Source organism: Synchiropus splendidus, chromosome 3 (genome assembly GCF_027744825.2).
Source record: "Synchiropus splendidus isolate RoL2022-P1 chromosome 3, RoL_Sspl_1.0, whole genome shotgun sequence".
Classification (NCBI taxonomy): domain Eukaryota; kingdom Metazoa; phylum Chordata; class Actinopteri; order Syngnathiformes; family Callionymidae; genus Synchiropus; species Synchiropus splendidus.
In genome coordinates this window covers 31,657,578-31,675,437 of record NC_071336.1, presented here as the reverse complement: position 1 = coordinate 31,675,437, position 17,860 = coordinate 31,657,578, and the positions used below count along the sequence as shown (strand labels likewise).

The following is a 17,860-nucleotide window of genomic DNA, read 5'->3' as shown; positions in this document are numbered from 1 at the left end:
TGCTAGGGATTCCACTGCTCTGCGTGGACGGGAATGTGCAACCTGTTCTCACTCCCTTAGCGTAAAATATTGACCACTTAAGTGCGAGTACCGCGACAAATGTCGCCAAGTCATGTTTGGTATGATGCTGCAGCAGAAGAGTACGCGCCTCTTCCCGTTGAGCAAAAGGGGGCGGAGACATGTGCAACAGGTTGGAGGAGGAAAATCTCAGAACGATTGCATCTGAACTTTATTGTTCACCACCCGACTTCTTGCAACAATTCTCTTATTATAAGACATACACTGCAAAAAAAAGTGCACTCTGAATGTAAGATTTTAACGCAGGTATCAAGCATAAAAGTGCTTGAAGTGTGTGAAATTATCTGTCCATGTATCTTGAAACAAGCTCAGGACTAGAAATAAGAATTCTATGGTGAAAGTGCGTAACTTAGAAATAAGCACCGTATGCTGAATTCTAGATCATAAGTACAGCGGTACCTCGGTTTTGAAATGTCCCGGACTTAGAACAAATCGGAGTTCGAACAAAAATTTTGCAATTTTTTTGCATCGGATTTCGAACGAAAATCCAGCCCTTGAACTCCCCCCAAAAAAGCTGGAAAAAACAAGGTGCGCGGATCGAGCAGCTGACCCACGAGGCGCTTTGTTATCGTGTATAACGCAGCCTCTGTATGCAGACGTGTCCCGTTAGCTACATTTACTGACTGTTTTTTCTTCATAAAACCTTTCCTGTCTCCACACTGGACCATGGTAGAGTGTCACAGGGGAGGTGCTGGAGCGCTCACTCCAGGGTTTGATGTCCTGTTGTGGGCTGGAGCTGGGACAGGGATGAGGCCAGTCTGGGACAGAGCGTGACTTGGTTTATGACTTTGTCACAGCCAAACTGCACAGAAGCGCACATTCAGAGCTGGACACGCACCGGGCACCTCTTCACTTCTGGAGAGACGTCACTCACTCAGCAACCCCTCCCACATGCAGCGGCCACACACATAGAGGAACAGCCACCTGCAGCACACACTCTACATTCACTACTACAAAAGATTATATTAAGGCTTGGAACGCATTGTTTCTTTTTCCATTCATTGTCATGGGAAAAATCCATTCAGATTTCAAAAAAATCACTTCTGGAATGGATTGTAGTCGAGAGCCGTGGTACCACTGTACTTGAAATTAGCCTGAAAGTGAGCTGTTGAAACTAATATAAATTACTAAAATGAGTATCTGTTTCAAGACTAGTAAGAAGATAATGAACACCAAAAGCAAAGGGAGATGCCTGGATATTAGTTTAGGTAAAATAAAGTAAATCTGAAGCAAGTTTCCTCACCATAAAATAAGAATTTTTCAAAGAAACATCCTGCATAAAAGACATCTCAAAACAAGGTAAAGCACTCAGAAGTTAAAGTGACCGACACCTAGACGCTTAAGTTCTCTACTTGTTGCATGAAGTGACAGAACACAAGTGCTATCGACACATATCGTTCAAACTCACGTTGCTAACTTTATTTGTAAGAAAGGGACATTAACGCATTAACATTAACGCTCGACAGAAACATCCCGCATAAGACACACAACGTTCACACAACTATCCCAAGTATCCATTTTTACTCCTCATCCCTGCTCCCATAATCCTTTGCTCCACAGGCTGCCTGGTTAGCTACAATGTACTAAATTTAAGCAGAAAACATCTTAAGATGGTGAAATAAATGACTGTTTGCTGGTGAGTTGTGACATGGCTGTATCCTGACGTGCTTGAAATAAGTTTTATTATTATTTAGATTAAGTTTTATTTTGATGAGACAGAGTCAGCGATGTCAAATATCTATTCATACATTTCTCCAGTTATTTAACTCTTAACTAAAGTTAAGATTTCTTGTGTATTGTAGACAAAAGACATTATATTTGAGAGAAGATTTTAGTGAAAAGTCTATCTATCTATCCTCATCTGCTTAACCGTTGCTGGGTCAGGCTTTTTGTGAAAAGTTGAACGCCAAAAATAAGAAATGCATGCTTAAAATACGATTACGTATCTCAGACTTCTAAAGTTTCTTTTATCTGCTTGCAGTGTATATAAATGACTTTGGAGCCCACCACCTTCAACAGCTGCTTTTCCTCAGCTGGTTGTGTGCGATGCATCTCCTCTGCTCATCCACGTGCGCCTGGCCACCTGCGAACTGATCCTGCATCTAAAGAACGTCTCTGCAGAGTCTGGCTCGTGAGACGGTCTCACATTCCATGCCTCCACGGCGGCACCATCTCCACTCATTTCATCGTCCTGAAATGAGAAAGGGAATCAGCATATATGAAATTGCTCAAACTTTGGAGGGCCAGCGAGAAAAAAAAGCACGTGTAATCGCATTCGGATGCAATCGAGTCTCAAAGAGAGGCTGGAAAAATAAAATTATCCACCGCCCAAACATTATTATGCATAAGTCCATTATCTGGTTACAGCCGGAGAAGAAAGCAGCAGCCTGCATTAACATTCACGGCAGAGCAGACATGAATATCTGAGGAGCGAAAGGTTAGAGAAATCAAGATCATCGCTGCAATATTAGAGCTGCGGGCTCCTGGTGGACGTCCAGCGCTTCGCCGCAGGAACTCCCCAGGTGAGTCAGAGATGTGAATAAGACTTGGAGTTTTGAAACCCAAACCTGTTTGCCACCTCAATGAGCCACCTACTTCTGCCTTTCCCTTCAGGGGTTTCCATGCTGACCCATCTCCTTCCTCCCGATCACACAACTAGCATTTAAACTGAAGGAGAGCATCTGCCCCAGCGCTGTGGAATCCATCTCTGCTGGACTCCCACTCAGGGTCAGCTCTAAACTTCTGGCTCGGGCTTCTCGGAGCTTTTGTTTAAAAGTTTCCTGCACTGAATATTTGTTCTTGGACCTTAAAGAATTCTGGATTCAAAGACCTTTAGAAGGACACGGCAGTTTGGAGTCGCCAGCGCTGCCATCCCTCAAGATGGACGAAAAGCGCGGATGAATAAAACATGGTGAGGAAATATCAATGCAAATACGAGTGAATGGCTGCGGATATTGTATCACAGCTTTATAATCCGAGGTCCCAGTCGGCTCAGTGGGTCATTTTCCACAGGGTTTAAGCCGGTTGTTTAATCCATTCATTAGGATTTATCACAGTAAATTAATGAGGAATATGTGTGTAGGAATTACATTTCCAAAGCCCTTCTCCTCATCCTTCACACCACCATGAGCTCAAATATCGATAGCAACAAGTCCGCGGGGGTCATCTGCCTGTTGGCCTCAGCGGGTAGGTTTTAATTCACCCATCATTCAGCTTGCGTCAGAGTCTCTTCACCTGAATGGAGAAAACTCATAGTGGGAATTAAAGATGAGACGTCAAGGTCTCCATCGGAGCCCATCGACAAGTCGGAACCGGCCCCCGGAGATGGCGGCGCTGGGGTCGACCGCGGCCTTGAACCTCAGCCTCTGATGTCTTTATCTGTCAGCTCGGGTCGGAGATGGTTGACGGCCGGGAGTCCCACACAGAAGCAACGCCAGTCCATGATGGCTGTCAGCTGAGATAAGGTCAGTCCAGCAGCGACAAGATCAATCTCTGTTTCACTTTACGACCACTGAGATGGAGTTTTCAATGTAACAGCATCAGGAAATGGGTGGTGATTTATTTATCTGTCGCTGATGTTCTCTTTTTAGCGATGAATCCTTTTAGCCATCATGTTTTAAATCTGCTGCCCTCGGATCCAGGTTCTCCTCACTGATGTGGTGTGACCATGAGCTCTCCTACGGTGCCAGAAAAGTTGGGTTCCATGGATAAAATGGGCACCTTGTAAAACCACGTAACATCATGAACGAAGTAAGAGTGACCGTCACCCCTTGTCCTCACCCTTTCCCCTGCCATTCCTATTGAATCGCAGTATGTCCTGCCTCAGTAGGGGAACATTTGAAGAGCCAACGGACTTGTCAAACTGCTCCTCCACGTTGAAAGATGTTTTTAAGATGCCTCTCAATGGTGTGTGTATCTGGGAGGAGGCCCTGGGGCATACCCAGGATCAGTGCTGGGCAAATGGGGTTTCATAGTTTCAGAGGTGTCGCTGCCTACTGTAAAATGTTTGACCTTGAGCAACTAATTCAGTGAAACCTCACATCATTTCTAAGCCAAGAGCGCCATCTAGTGGCCTCTGAAAATATGGACACTGTTTCATCGAGCCTGCAGTACTGTGTCATGATGCCTCGTCGACCCCTCACTACCCAGGGCAGGTTGGAGAGCCTATCTCTGGTGTCACCATCAGTGATCCTCCAGGAGAGCTGGAGGAGGTTTCCGAGTGGAGTCTGAGCTCCAGCTGCCGCCCCTGCCAGCCTGCCCTCAGATGCGCTGTGGAAGATGGATGGATGAACTATCAGGCAGAGCAGCTGGTTTCGGTGCGGCACTACAATGCTAGCGTTTCAGTGAGTTTAATTGATTTTACGGCCCTGGTTCTTAATGCAGACAGGAGGCTGAAAAAAGGTTCCCAATACCGCAGTCAATTATTTTTGCACGATAACTGCTGGTGAAAATAAGTCCTCAAATAAAGCAATTTCCCCATGAGCACATCCCCACTGCAGGAATGGAGGTGAGCCTTCCCTCTTCCATCAAGTCAACACTCACATAATTCGACAGTGGAATGACATTCTCATCTCCAGGATGGTTTGGCGCCTCTCTCTCTCTCTCTTCTTTCTTTTAAAAAAACAATAATTTCTGCAGCAAACAGTTCAGTCTGCCTGAATGATTAACTGGGAGACTGATGTTTGTGACACAGGCGCTCATGAGTTCATGAGCTGGAAGTGTTTCTGAGCCTCTCCACTTAAGATCAGATGCGAAGTTTGAATGCAAATATCTCTAATTTGAAAACAAATTTGAGGACCATCGTCCACCGCCTGACGGTCACGCTCCAGCGGCTCCATGCACCTTCGATATTAGCGGCTAAATAAATCTGCCTCGCGGTGCTGCCGCGACGGTGGTAGGTGTCACGATTAATCCGTCATGTTTAATAACTGATGTCAGTCAGTGATGCCCGAAATTCAAGGGGAGGGAGGGTGGTCTCTGCTGGCAGGCTCTCAGCAAAATAAAGTTCCGCTGTGCTCTCACTATCTACAGTTGCCTGCTCCTCGGGGACCTTGGTGGTCCCCTGGAAGACGGACAGAAGTCTGGTCCTCTTTACTCAAGCTAGCTCCCCGCCATCATTGCAGCAAAGCAGTTGTGAAAAGTGAAAGTGAACCTTATTTTAGGGAAGTGATATTGTAGTCTAGCTGTTGGTGTGACCGGTAAGTGAGCACATCATTTCTCAGTTGCTTTAAGTGTGGATCAAAGAGGGTTCTTTCAACTCCGCTGTGGGAAGGCTTTGTCGGCCTCTGCGTGTGTTTACAGGTGCAAAAGTTGTGTGTTGTGTTGTGACCCTTTTTTTTGTGTGTAGCTCCAACTACTGAAGCTCTCTGACGGCGAGCTAAGTTGGTTGAACTGGTTTGGTTTTTACCCCCTCTGGACGTACCTGGATTTCTGTGTCGGGCCTCATACCACGAACTTGGTGTTTCTTTTTTTGTTACTGTTGCTACAGCATGTAACGGCATGTGACTTCTATAGCAACACTTTGCGATATACTTTGAAATCAAAACTTTCCCATCTGTCCCTCACTCAGGTGCCTGGACCTTCTGGTTTGTTCCCACACTTCAGGCTCCCAAGAAGAACGGATCTTCTGATGCCGCTAATGTTGAGAGAGTTATATTTGCTAAATGGAACCTTTGAGGGCACCTTTTAGTTCCACAACTTAATGACCCAAATGACTCTATGTGCCACTCAGATGTTTCACCTCATGCACCACTCTGTCGTAGGTTCCATGACTCTCCTCTGTGGCTTTCTACCGGCCACTCCGGTTTCCTCCCACTGTTCAAAAACATACACAGCTTCAGCGGTGACTCTAAACTGTCCGTAGGTGCGAGTGCGTACACGACTTGTCCATCATGTCCCAGTGTTTCCCTTCTCTCACACCAGCGAGTTGGAAAACCAGTCAGGAGGCTCCATTTCAAAGCTCTGCTTTGCAACCTTACATGGAGAAAGGATGGAAAATCATTGGTCCCCAAACTGTATTCCATTTCTCAGCGGACTCCCTGCGGGTGAGCTTGACCTTCTCTAAGTAAAGGAACACCATTAAGTCTTTCCCCTCCTTCTCCCTCTCCCCCGAGCATTGTTCTGCTGCCGACTGATGGTGATGAAAAGACAATTCCATCTTTCTTTCTTTCCTTTAATAAGTTCAAGACCCCCCCAAAAATAACATTTCACCTCCAGAGAGGTGTTCACTGATGGACTCCTAATTTTTTGGTGCGCTTTTCCCCGTTATATATTATAAGATTTTTATTCTCCCCTGAATTTTCACTCAAGTATGAAACTTTTTCTTGAATTATTACCCAGTACTTTTGGCTGTCAAGGTTTTCAGAAGTGAAGTGATGCAGATGGTTCGGGTGAATTACACCTCTACAAGGTCGACTGAGGCGGTATTATTCTTGGCGGTTATTGACATGAGTTATATTCAAAAGTATTGGAATAGAAATATGTGAAGGAGCAGGAGGCAGACTTAGCAGAAACTCTGCTCTTGGAGAAAATGGACGGTTTCAGTGGGAGTAGGGGGCTGGTTCACGAGTTATGGGAGAGACAGGTCCAAGCCCAACACGGTCCAAGCAGCGGGCCGCTCTTCTGTGTGTAGCTAGCTGTGTGGTACTCACTCACGGCTGTTTTCTCTCTGAATGAAGAGAAATCAAAATCAGTTGCCACTGGATTCTTGCTACTGGATGACGTTAAAAGTCACTCCAACCAGGAGGGAGGATGAGAGGACCTTGCCTGGAGGAAGATGGAGGCGTCCCAGGTGAGCTGTGACATCCATGTCAGTTTGATCCTGCTATTAGCTTTTGCCACTAGCATGCTAATGTGCCGTCTCTGTGGTGACCTACATTTGGAAAGGATGGTGAATGGCCGATCGTCGTAACTCTTATAAGCTCTTCCTATGAGAGAATCTTAATCGCGATTTTCGACACTGAAAACAATCGGGACGGACAATAAGACCCAAATTCTTAATGCGAGTCGGGAGTGCTGACTGATCCTGACTCGAACTGTGGCGTGAAATGGGGCGGAGCCAGTCAACAAGCGATCCAACAGAGAAACAAGGAAGCAAAGGGTGACGTTTTGACCTTTATTGAATTGATGGTGATGAAAATTTTTAATCATTAGAAGTAAATGTCACTCCAATCTGCAGCCATCCTCACCTGGTCCGTTCCTACAGGCGTCTGGATGGTCAACTGTAGTTTCACATTAAAAAAAAAACCCATCAAAAACCACCATCATCTGATGCACTTTTCAGTTGTGCTTTGCACTTGTGATATTTCCACTTCATTTCCTCACATTGGATGAGCACCTAACCATCACCAGCAGACTTTTTATCTTTGATTATATATATATATATATATATATATAATTTTTTTTATGTATATCTTTATCTTTATCACTGACAGGTAAAAAAAATGGCTTAAGAATTTTGAACAAAACAAAACAAAATACTGATTTTGCTGCCAGATAAATTAAGTCCATTATATGAAGGCAGACGACTAGAGAGCCCAGTTGATGCTCTGTCTTCATGTCTTCAGTAAAGGTGTAAACGGCCCTCCACCGTCTAGTTCCGCCCCTGCTGCTGTGGTGGGCGCCTTCGTTTGATCGGCTGTCGAGCGCACCGCGCGTGCGCATCCGCTCCGAGAGCCGCTTGGCTGCAGTGGAACCTCAGTTCCGGAGCTCTTCAACTTGGACTTATCCGTCGGAATACTCGCTCCTCGCCGCTGCTGATGTTGGAATAGTGTTTCTCTCGCTCTCTCTCTCCAGTTTGGACGCTTTTTCCCCGGCGCGCCGAAGGTAACACCAGCGCAGCCCTCGACATTCTTCGCTGGAAACATGGTGAATCTGAGTTTTGCCTCCTTTATTTGCAGAAGTTTCCGACATGAACCAGACCGCGGGAGCCACTAACGCGTACAGGAGGTGCTCCAAGGGTGGAAAGGTAAGAAAGTTGGGCTTCCAAAGAAGGAGTCCCGCTGGTGTTTGAGAGCGCGGCTGCTTTCAGGAGCAAAGATCTCGCTCTGGTCTTTTCTGTTTCCAACCTCGTCAGTAACTTGTGTGTGTTGTGACCCGCATTAGACGGCTGCTGCCGCACATGACATGAGAAGGGGCTGCTGAGGAGTGTGGAGGTGGATGTAGATGATGGGGAAGTCTCTCCGCCAGCATCACCATATTCATGAGGCGAGCTGCTCTTTGCATCTATGGATTAGCTGCTGAGAGCGATTGGAGATGTATCGATGGAAGCGGGTGCCGGGGTCTCGCTGAGCCCAGATCCCACTGATCCGGTAAATGAGCTTTAAGGGGCTGGAATGAACACACACAGCCCTGTTTGTTTGTTTGTTGCGCTCCGGGGGGAATAGTTCGCAAACACCACCACAGTGTTGGCTCTTCATCCTCGGAGCGTCCCACCTTCAGTGGTGACCATGAACTGTGGGTCACGGTCATCTGATCCCGGGTCCAACGCCGGTACAGTGTCAGCATGACTGCAGGTTCTGCTCCAGTCTCTGGTGATGAAAACTTCAGGATCTGGCCGTAAGAAGTCATTCTCAACCCGCAGTGGGAATTCTCGCCTGCACCTTAGGTGGCTTTCTCGACCTCCTGCTGACCTCCATTATTCCGTGTCACCACCGGAAGGCCGACCTCCCAGTTCCAAACCTCCTGAGCTCAGGAGAGGTGATGGTCATGGCTCGATGGATGATGGACGATACAGTAAAACTGCTGTTGTAAAACTGGTGGATCGTTGCCGTTGGCTCTCTAGCTGGAGGATGTGCGGCAGGGAAAAGAGCTTCACCAGGTCTGAGCTCCAGCCCGCTTTTCTGTTGTTATCCAGAAATTAAATCCTGCTGAAAAACTGCAACAGAACTATTTATTTATTGGTTTTCGATCAAAAAAAGGGGGGAAAACTGTTTTCAAAATAGAATGAGCGTGAGCATACAATATATAGAGATAGTTATATCTTAACAGAATATTAGATTTTTGTTTTATGCTCATTTACTGTGCCTGATCCACACAAATATGACAAGAAACTCCACATGTTAACATGGTGGCAGGATCTCTCTCTCTCTCTCTCTCTCTCTCTCTCTCTCTCTCTCTCTCTCTCTCTCTCTCTCTCTCTCTCTCTCTCTCTCTCTCTCTCTCTCTCTCTCTCTATATATATATATATATATATATATATATATATATATATATATATATATATATATATAAATTGATAGAGATTTTGCCTGGGAATATTTGTTACTATGTGACTTGAAATCTGTGTCAGCACCTTGCCGCTGTTAGTTTTAAACACCATTATTATATTTTTCTTCCAGCTATATTTTGTTTTCATAAGAGGAAAATACAGAAAGAGAGAATATAATATTTCCCAGTGAAGATGTTTGCACTGGAGGTCATGTTTCGAAATGTCTTCTTTGTTAAGGAAACATTTTACTAAGCCGAATTCAATGGAAAAGTCACTTTTCAGGGAAAGAAAATTGGGATTTAGTTTTGAGTCAAAATCACCCGACCAGATTTCACAGGTCGCTTCCTCTAAGTTAAGATACTAAAGTGCGAGACTAATCCTGTAATCCTTTTTTATGTCTTTGGGATTTGTAATGTTGTGTTTCGCTGTTAGTTCCATAACTTATCACTGTTTCCTGACGCGCTAGCGACTTGCTTTAAGTGAATTTTGCGTCTGTGTTGACGTATTCAAACTTTCAGTGAAGTGAAACATTTCCCATCCTGTTCCTAGCAACACAGGTTGAAGGTGTCTGGGGAAGAGGATCTTCAGCGCCCTTCACTGTGGCCACTTGGGTGCCTTGCCCTTACTGACGGTTGACGTCACCATGACTAGAATAGGGCTGTTTGAGGTGCTCTATCTACCAAGTGACTGGTCGCAGTCAGTGTATTTCCACAGAAGAGAAGATCATGTGCGTCCTTTGAAGTCTTAAGGCTGAATTCTGCGTCACGATGCAGTGTAAGTCATGGGATGTTGATCTTACTAGAAATAGTAACACGACATCTTGGGGACCTTTTTGGTTTGCCGACATGGAGCTACAAAATCTTGTTTCACAGACGCACAATTTTACCCCAAAATAAACCTGTCAGACCTCAGTCTGTGACAGTGGGAAGCAAAGCTGCGATACATGTTCATCTTCCAGGAGGTTTGTGCTTATCGACCTTCAGATGCAAAAGATACGTTTGTAGAAAACATTTTAAATAAACTAGTACTTTGGATGTAAGAGAGGTGAGATGGTTGGCCTTGGTGTATCCCTCCTTGAAGAAGGTTTGGAGGAGCCCTGTCGTAAGTCTCCACCTCTCGGACCTGAGAACAAGACCACGGCGCTTTGGTTTCCCAGGTGACTTAGGGAGTTGTAGAAGAAGTAGTTTGTGTTGAACAATACTTGGTGAGGAGAAAGTTTCTTCTGTGGCCGACCTCTGACGTGTCGTGGTCGGCTGCTGTCAGTGAGCAGAACGTCTCAGTGTGATTTGTTCAGTGTGACAAGTGAGTCAAGGCCGAGTGCTGTCACAAGACAGTCGGGGCCGTGGAGTCATGTTCCAACAGTTTTAATGGACTCAGTCTGTTAGGTGGTGAAGTCAGTTGAAGGGGCCCGGACCTGACACAGGCTCTCATCTGGCCTGGGAACACCTCGGCAGTCTTGCTGCAAGTCTGTTTTGTTAACTGACTGTAAACCGTGATTTGCTCACTGCAATAACATACATTATTTCAATAGTTGAGCTTAATGCGATTTAAATAGTTATTTAACTCCGATTGTAAACAGGGAGTCGTCATTGTTACACTGTAAAATTCTGAGTTTAGTCAATGTAAAAATACTGTTAGCTTGTTTAGCTTACTAAAATCTTCGCGTTCATTCACTTAAGTTTCAGAATTTTATTTTGCTACGATACTTCTTAGAAGACAATTGACTCACTCTTGATAAGGATGTTGGAAACCTGGTGAGACAAGGCCCATGTGGAACCCAGAACCAGGCACATGCTAACGTGCTAACTCAATCTAATGGCATTGCACTGTGTTGCTGCTGTAACGTTGCTGTCGTCCCTGTTGGTCGAACCATGCTCCTTCCTGTGGTCAAATCAAGTCCAGTGCAGGGCAGAGTTATATTTGGCCTGGGATGTGAACTCAGATGTTCGTGTGTCAAACTCAAGGCCCCGGGGGCCAAACTTGGTCCGCCAAATTATTGTCATTGTTCAGCAAGAACTTTATATATATATATATATATATATATATATATATATATATATATATATATATATATATATATATATATATATATATATATATATATATATATATATATAATACTTGAAATTAGTAATTCAGTAAAAATCCAATCCAATTGCAAGTGTGGCTCACTCGGAATGTTGATAGCGTTGATATATTTTTTTTAACAATTGATGCAGAGGTTGCGGAAGTTGCGCTAACCTTGGATAAATACATATATATCCGCCGCAACTAGAAAACCTCACATTCCGACTTGGAAATCCGACCTTGGAACCATGTCACAGACTCAGATGCACACATGACGTCAGAAGCTCCTTATACGTCCCTTGCAATTTATCAGTCATTTACTGATTTGAAACTCGGATTTAGACTTAAAATGCTTAGTTTAAACATAGAATCAGCTGAGTGGGTGGCTGAACTTAAGTCAGACCTGGGCCAAGTACGGCCTGGGGTCTAAATGCGGCCCTTTGACTGCAGTTGTGTGGCCCTCCTGCTCTCTGACTGTAAAACTGACCTTTTTTTTTTTTTTAACTCGTAGTTCTTCTCCCGTAAAATACATCAGAATTGAAAATAGATTTTGAAATGTATGAGACGCATTTAGAATGGAGTGTGTGTAAAATGACATGAACCAGAGCCATCATTTTTGTGCATATTTTCATACGTCAGTTCATAATTATACATAAAATATCCTCGCTTGTTTGTTTTTTTAAACTTTTCCCATCATGTCAACATTTTCTTCCCGTTGTCTCCTTTCACTGACGGCCCCTCACAGCAGTACATCTAATGGCCCCTGAGGATACTGAATAGCCTTAAACCCAAGAATCACCTGACTTTTCTGTCTGTTAGCATCACGGCAAGTGAACATGACTTCTATCACTGCTGCAAACAAGGCGTGCGTCATCTGTGTCTCAGCTTCTGTGTTTGGAGCTAAAATAGCTGGGGTCCAGACGGCGCTCTTCTCTCTCGACACCGCTTGTTGTTGCGGGTCCTGCAGCCGGGCCGGCCGGCGTGTTGGCCTGCTGTTGCTTTGATGACGGCTCTCCCTCTCAGAGGAGAGTCTATTTCCAGTGGTGCTGACGGATTAACAAAGCCCTGCTCAGAACTGAGAGAGTGCAGCGGAGCACCCAGCAGGAGCGGTGTCCGGCGGCCATCAGCCTCTGACCACTCACCTGCAGTGACGCCTGTGTGTTCGTGGGTTGCTGCTGGAAAAACATGTTTTTTTCTCCGTCACATCCTGGACATGTTGTCGAGTGGCGCTGTATTTTTGTCCGCGCAGTGGAAACCCTGGGAATCTGATCTCACCACTGCTGCCGCTGAAGCCTTTGATAGCCTGGCGGCCATTTTATCTTTGTGTGACTTTATCGCACATCAACAGCTTTCTCTCTCGCAGGGACGCTTTGATTTGTTTGTGTTTTCTTTCCGCGACAGATGATCCGTGGCGCTCGCAGGACCCCCGCGTTGCCTCTGGAGAGAGCGCAGTCGCTCCATCGCCACAATGCAAATAAGCCAGCACATTTTCACCTCATTATTTGGCTCTCGTGTGATGGTCCTGCTAACAAACCTATGATGGTGAATGCAAACAGTTATTATTGACACGAACGTTAAACGGCTTCCACGTGTTCATCAGGCAGCACATCATGACCCAGTGTTTTCATGGGAAAAATCCATGTTCCACCTGTGACATCCTGATGGGGAACCTTGACCTGACACCGCAGACTTTTTTAAATGATCAAATTCAATCAGAAGACACAATTTTCAGAGCAGAAAATTAGGCTTCTTATTGCTGTCAGTATGGAAGCCAATTCCCAGCAGATTAATAAATAAATAAAAAAGGGTTGCGTTTAAAAAAACGGTTGTTGCTGTTGTTCAATATATTGATATTAGTGTCAAAGTGCATCCAACATATACATTATTAACAAAATATAGAAAATCGATATTACTGATTAACTGACCTTGCCGGAATGTTTCGGATGATTTTTTTTCAGTACCATTTTTTTGTTCATTATGGTTGCAACTGAAATAAAACTTCCTTGTTTTATATATATATATATATATATATATATATATATATATATATATATATATATATATATATATATATATATATATATATATAAACTCGTAGTTCTTCTCCCGTAAAATACATCAGAATTTAATTTTTTTTTTTTTTTTTTTTTTTTTTTTTTTTTTACCAGGTAGGAATGGGCTTCCAGGTCGACTGTTTTGAAATTCCAGGAATCAAAATCTGTATTTCATGTTCACAATCCTTTTTTAGGAGCATTTACCACCATCACGGTGGATTCAGAGTATCCTGGTAGTATTAGCTTGAGGGACATGAATCTGGGGTTGTTTATTGCCGGACCCACTGGATACACTGGACCCAGCAAGTTTGAGAAGGAAACACGGAGGGACACACGTATTTAACCAGCATCTTTAAGATTCACTTTTCAGGAACGTGAGACGACTTCTTCATCCAGAAAAAATGGAGTGGCCGGGATTATTGTATGCCAAGATCACGGACTGATGCCTGTCCTCTCTGACCTTTAGCTTCATTTCAATTCATGGATGTTTCACTGTTTGTTTTAGTGTTTGTTGGTGTGTGCAAGCAGAAGGAAATGGAGAAAAACAGGCGCCACACCCCGAATTAATCTGAGGTGAGTGGAGTTAGCTAGTTAGCCGTTAGCTTAGCTAAGGCGAGTGGCGTTACCGATTAGCACAGATGCTGGTTCAGTCAAACTTCCCAGGCTAAAAAGCTGTGAGCACAGCAACATGTGTCGAGTAACTGTGTTGCGATGGACTGCATCTCCTGGCTGGCTAACACGGCACCTTCGCGCCATGATCAAAGTTAAAAGACAGACTTTAACTAAAAAGCGTCATCACACATTACCTATTAGCCCACAATGCGTTGGGGTTTTTTCCCCACTGTGCGACGTGTGACGGAGGATTTATGTGGATGGCAACTTGGCTTTTTGAAACATGAAAGCATCCTTAGTTTTCGTTTTCAACTGCGTGGCGGACGAGACTTGACTGTAGCACATGGTCCCAACACTATATGGGAGAAATTCTTACACAGTGGGCCTAAAAGACTCCAGGGCTCAGTGGTGAAATACTGCAGTTCAGGGAGCCCTCTTGCGGACACTACAAATACTGCATGTAACAAACTTGAGTAAGATGCCCACATGATCCTGAAATAATGTTTTAATATATATATAATTAAGATTTGAAGCGACCATTTGATGAAGTGTTGGAGGCTGGCTGTGTGTCCGTCTGACGTGTCTGATCTGAATCTTTTGTTTTGAAATGTAAGAGAGGAGAGATGGAATAACGGTCCTGACTCAGTGAAGCACGAGTCTTCACACAGTGGCAGGAAACAAACCTCTGCCTCTAAGGGCTCCTGGCATTCTCAGAATTGTGCGACGTGGAGTCTTTGATTCTGTGTCCGAGTCAGTCAGTCAGAGGTCTCCACAGGAGGTGCGTCACATTCACTGAATCGCACACTTGTGAGTGAACTTGTCTTTTCAGCATGGGAGGTACTGCACACGGGGAGGAGGGGGGTGCACACGGTGTGTTGTGTTGGGCTCTAGGGGGCGAGTCCTCCTCGAGTCACCACTGCATATCCACTGAAACAGCAAAAAACTCTGGAGAAATTGAAATGTAGGGGTCAACGGCCGCTACGCTGGCACCTCTGACCCCAACTGTCCTCTGCAACAGAGTGCTCACTTTGACAGGAATGAAGGTAAAAAATAGTATTTTTGAAAAACCCTCCACTCGAGAGGAAGTTCTGTCGTGGTTTGTGTTCAGTCTGAACTGAGTGCTTTACTCTGAATGAGTCATTAAAGTCACTTTGTGAATGAACAAATGATCAAAAGCCTCAACGTTCAGAACAGACATTTGTTGTCGCATCATAAAAACATCAGACTGATGGATCGCATCCTTCTAGTGTGTTGATCAAGCCTCCGTGCCCTTTGCTCCTGAACAAAGTCTGAGCCGTCTCTTGGTGTCAGTCCATCATCCGACAGCAGATGACAGGTTCGGTCCATTTTCCACAGACTGCCACAGTCCCGGCTCTAACCGCCAGATGGCAGTGTGGCACTGCCTGGACGGCACCGTCTCCCTTCACCTGAATGGAAGTTGTTTTCAATTATTCATCACCTGATGGAACACAAGTGTGTTTTCCTCTGAGTTTATACCTTTTCAACATCACTTTATGTTTGAATTTGCTTCATTTACAACATTTTAAATCAAAATAAAGACCTTTAAAACCTCCACATGGATCAAATATATATCAAATTTAAGACCATTAAGAATGTCACACGTTTCGTTTTTACAGTCGATCTGACAGATGTCAAGTATCTCCTGGCTCGATCTCTTATGAAGCGAAGGTGCCCTGATGCTCAGTCGACCCCGGGGCTTAGTCTTCAGAGGATCTGGCCACGGACTGGCGTGTGAGTGTGAAGTTCGCTGAAGGGTGGGATTGGATGGAGGGCAAGAGAGAAAAGTGCTTTCAAAAAGTTGTTTTTTTTTTTCTTTCAACAGAGCAGTGGTTCTCTCAACCTCTCTGCTCACGCTGTCTGCCAGGGAGGGGATCCTCCCTCCATCATGGACCTGAGCTTTACCTTTGATCGTGAGCTTGTCATGGGCAACGGGCCCAGATGTGATGGTCATAATGAATGGTCAAGATCTAATGAAGACTTACTGGACTCTGGTTGTTTTGGTTTGCAGAACCTACAGTACAGAGTGAGTTTAATGTCAATGGTATCTCCATGGATGATGATGTTTGCTGATGATATAGTGTTGTATCTAGTGCTCATGGTGTCATAAATGAAGTACCAACAAATAGCCTTCACATAGCCGTCACTCACCCATTGGTGCAGAGGATTGTCTCGACTGAGTTTTCAAAAGCTTTTTTGTTGATTCATTTGGATCAAATATGGAACATTACTTTTGTTTTGCCAGCGCATAATGCAGTCATTTGTCTTTGTATAATCCCATGCAGCCTCTGTGTTGACTGACCATGGCAATAAATTTGATTCTGATCCTGTTAAACAATATTCTGGGGAAGACAGGTGGAAAAAAATAAACAACTTCATTTGTCAGGAAAAGTTCCTGCTTGGATGTGAAATATAGAACATTTTAAAACAATCCTTTGTTTATAGTCATCTTTTTTTTTTTGCTTTCAGCATTTTCCCCTTGTGAATCTCAAAAAACATGTTCAGTCTAGATGATAGGTAGTTGAGGCGTCATGAAACAGTATTGCACAGTCGATGAAACAGTGTCCTTATTCTCAGAGGCCACTAGATGGCGCTCTTGGTTTAGAAATGATGTGAGGTTTTTCTGAATGAGTTGTTCAAGTCCAACCATTTTACAGCAGACAGCACCATCTGATGGCCTCTGAAAATCATGACACTGTTTCATGAAACCTCATCCACCCGTCACTAGTACAGTCACATGGTTCGTCCTCTCATTTCACGCCGTGAACCCAGGTTTGTGTCTCATCTTCAGCGTCCAATTACGCCTCTAAAATACAGTGATTGTTTGTGAGTTGCTAATGTAGCACGACACTCCAACGCCATCTATAGGCCTGGCATGTGTACTGCATCTTTTTCCATCAACCCCTAAGGAGCAGTAAAGTAAAAGGAGGCTTGTTGACGCGTGAGGTTGAGAAGAGAGCTACAAAGGTCATTGAATTTTTGGCCTTTTTTCTCTGGGACAGTTATAAGGAGATTTGTGTGACATTCTCTGGCAGGTTTGACTTCCAACCAGGTGCGAGAACCACAACCACAAACACGACTCCAACACATTGAAAACGCAGCGATTGACCCCTGTCTCAGGAGAAACGTCCATTAGAAAGGGGGATTCATCTTCCTGCTCTTCACCCTCGCTGCAGCAGTGCGGCTCTTCCAGAAAATCTTTCAATAGATGTTTCGATCAGTGAAAGCTGAATGGCATTTAGCTGGTGGGCAGACTTCTTAATTACCGCGCGGCTTGTTGGCCAACAGCGAAGCAAACAGAAGCTGGAACGTGCCAAGTATCGATCCGCTTCTCATTACAGCGGCGGCCAATGTAGCGCTCAGTTATCACTCCAGCTGGAGTCCACAGAGATGATCATCGATCCCCCGCGCAGCCAAAATGCCAGTGCATCGTCTTGGCTCTGAAAAGTTGGTGTAGTCCGAGGTCCTCGCAGAGTCGTGAGCGCCACGTTCTCATCAGGAAGATCGTCTTCGCCGGCGTGTGTTGGCCTTGAAGCTGACGGAGCTCCTCTCCGACATGAGCACCGACACCTTCGCTTCCTCCACGTTTGCTTCTGCTGACACTGTTGCGTTTCACACCAATTTATATACCAGACACACGCATCCGCAAACACCATCAAACAGCACTATCATGGTCTCACGTTCCTGTTGCAGACTTGGAATTCCGCTGAGGCGGCACTTTAGGCGCCAAACAGTGTGTGAGGTTTATCACCGTAGCAGCTGCCGGAGCTCACGCGGCCCCAAGTACGACTTGATGTTGCACCTGAGCCGGTCGCGATTCTTA

The 17,860-nt window shown here is 44.9% G+C and overlaps 1 protein-coding gene and 1 long non-coding RNA gene across 3 annotated transcripts in view; both read left to right on the top strand.

Annotated features, from left to right (window-relative positions):
• LOC128755897 (uncharacterized) overlaps positions 1 to 7,420 on the top strand; it is a 46,052-nt gene extending 38,632 nt beyond the window's left edge. Inside the window, exons 2-7 of one of the 2 annotated variants that reach the window (XR_008414184.1) lie at positions 2,060 to 2,600; positions 2,692 to 2,805; positions 2,891 to 2,989; positions 3,464 to 3,542; positions 3,720 to 3,828; positions 5,648 to 7,420. This is a non-coding gene — a long non-coding RNA (uncharacterized LOC128755897). Of the gene's footprint in view, positions 1 to 2,059; positions 2,601 to 2,691; positions 2,806 to 2,890; positions 2,990 to 3,463; positions 3,543 to 3,719; positions 5,588 to 5,647 lie in introns of those variants that run through there. The other variant, XR_008414183.1, reaches the window with a different exon arrangement.
• A 249-nt stretch (positions 7,421 to 7,669) lies between these two features.
• LOC128755895 (dipeptidyl aminopeptidase-like protein 6) overlaps positions 7,670 to 17,860 on the top strand; it is a 261,376-nt gene continuing 251,185 nt past the window's right edge. Inside the window, exons 1-2 of the mRNA XM_053859996.1 lie at positions 7,670 to 7,902; positions 7,977 to 8,044. Of these exons, the coding sequence (XP_053715971.1) occupies positions 7,988 to 8,044 (57 nt within the window). The 5' untranslated portion in view covers positions 7,670 to 7,902; positions 7,977 to 7,987. The remainder of the gene's footprint in view (positions 7,903 to 7,976; positions 8,045 to 17,860) is intronic.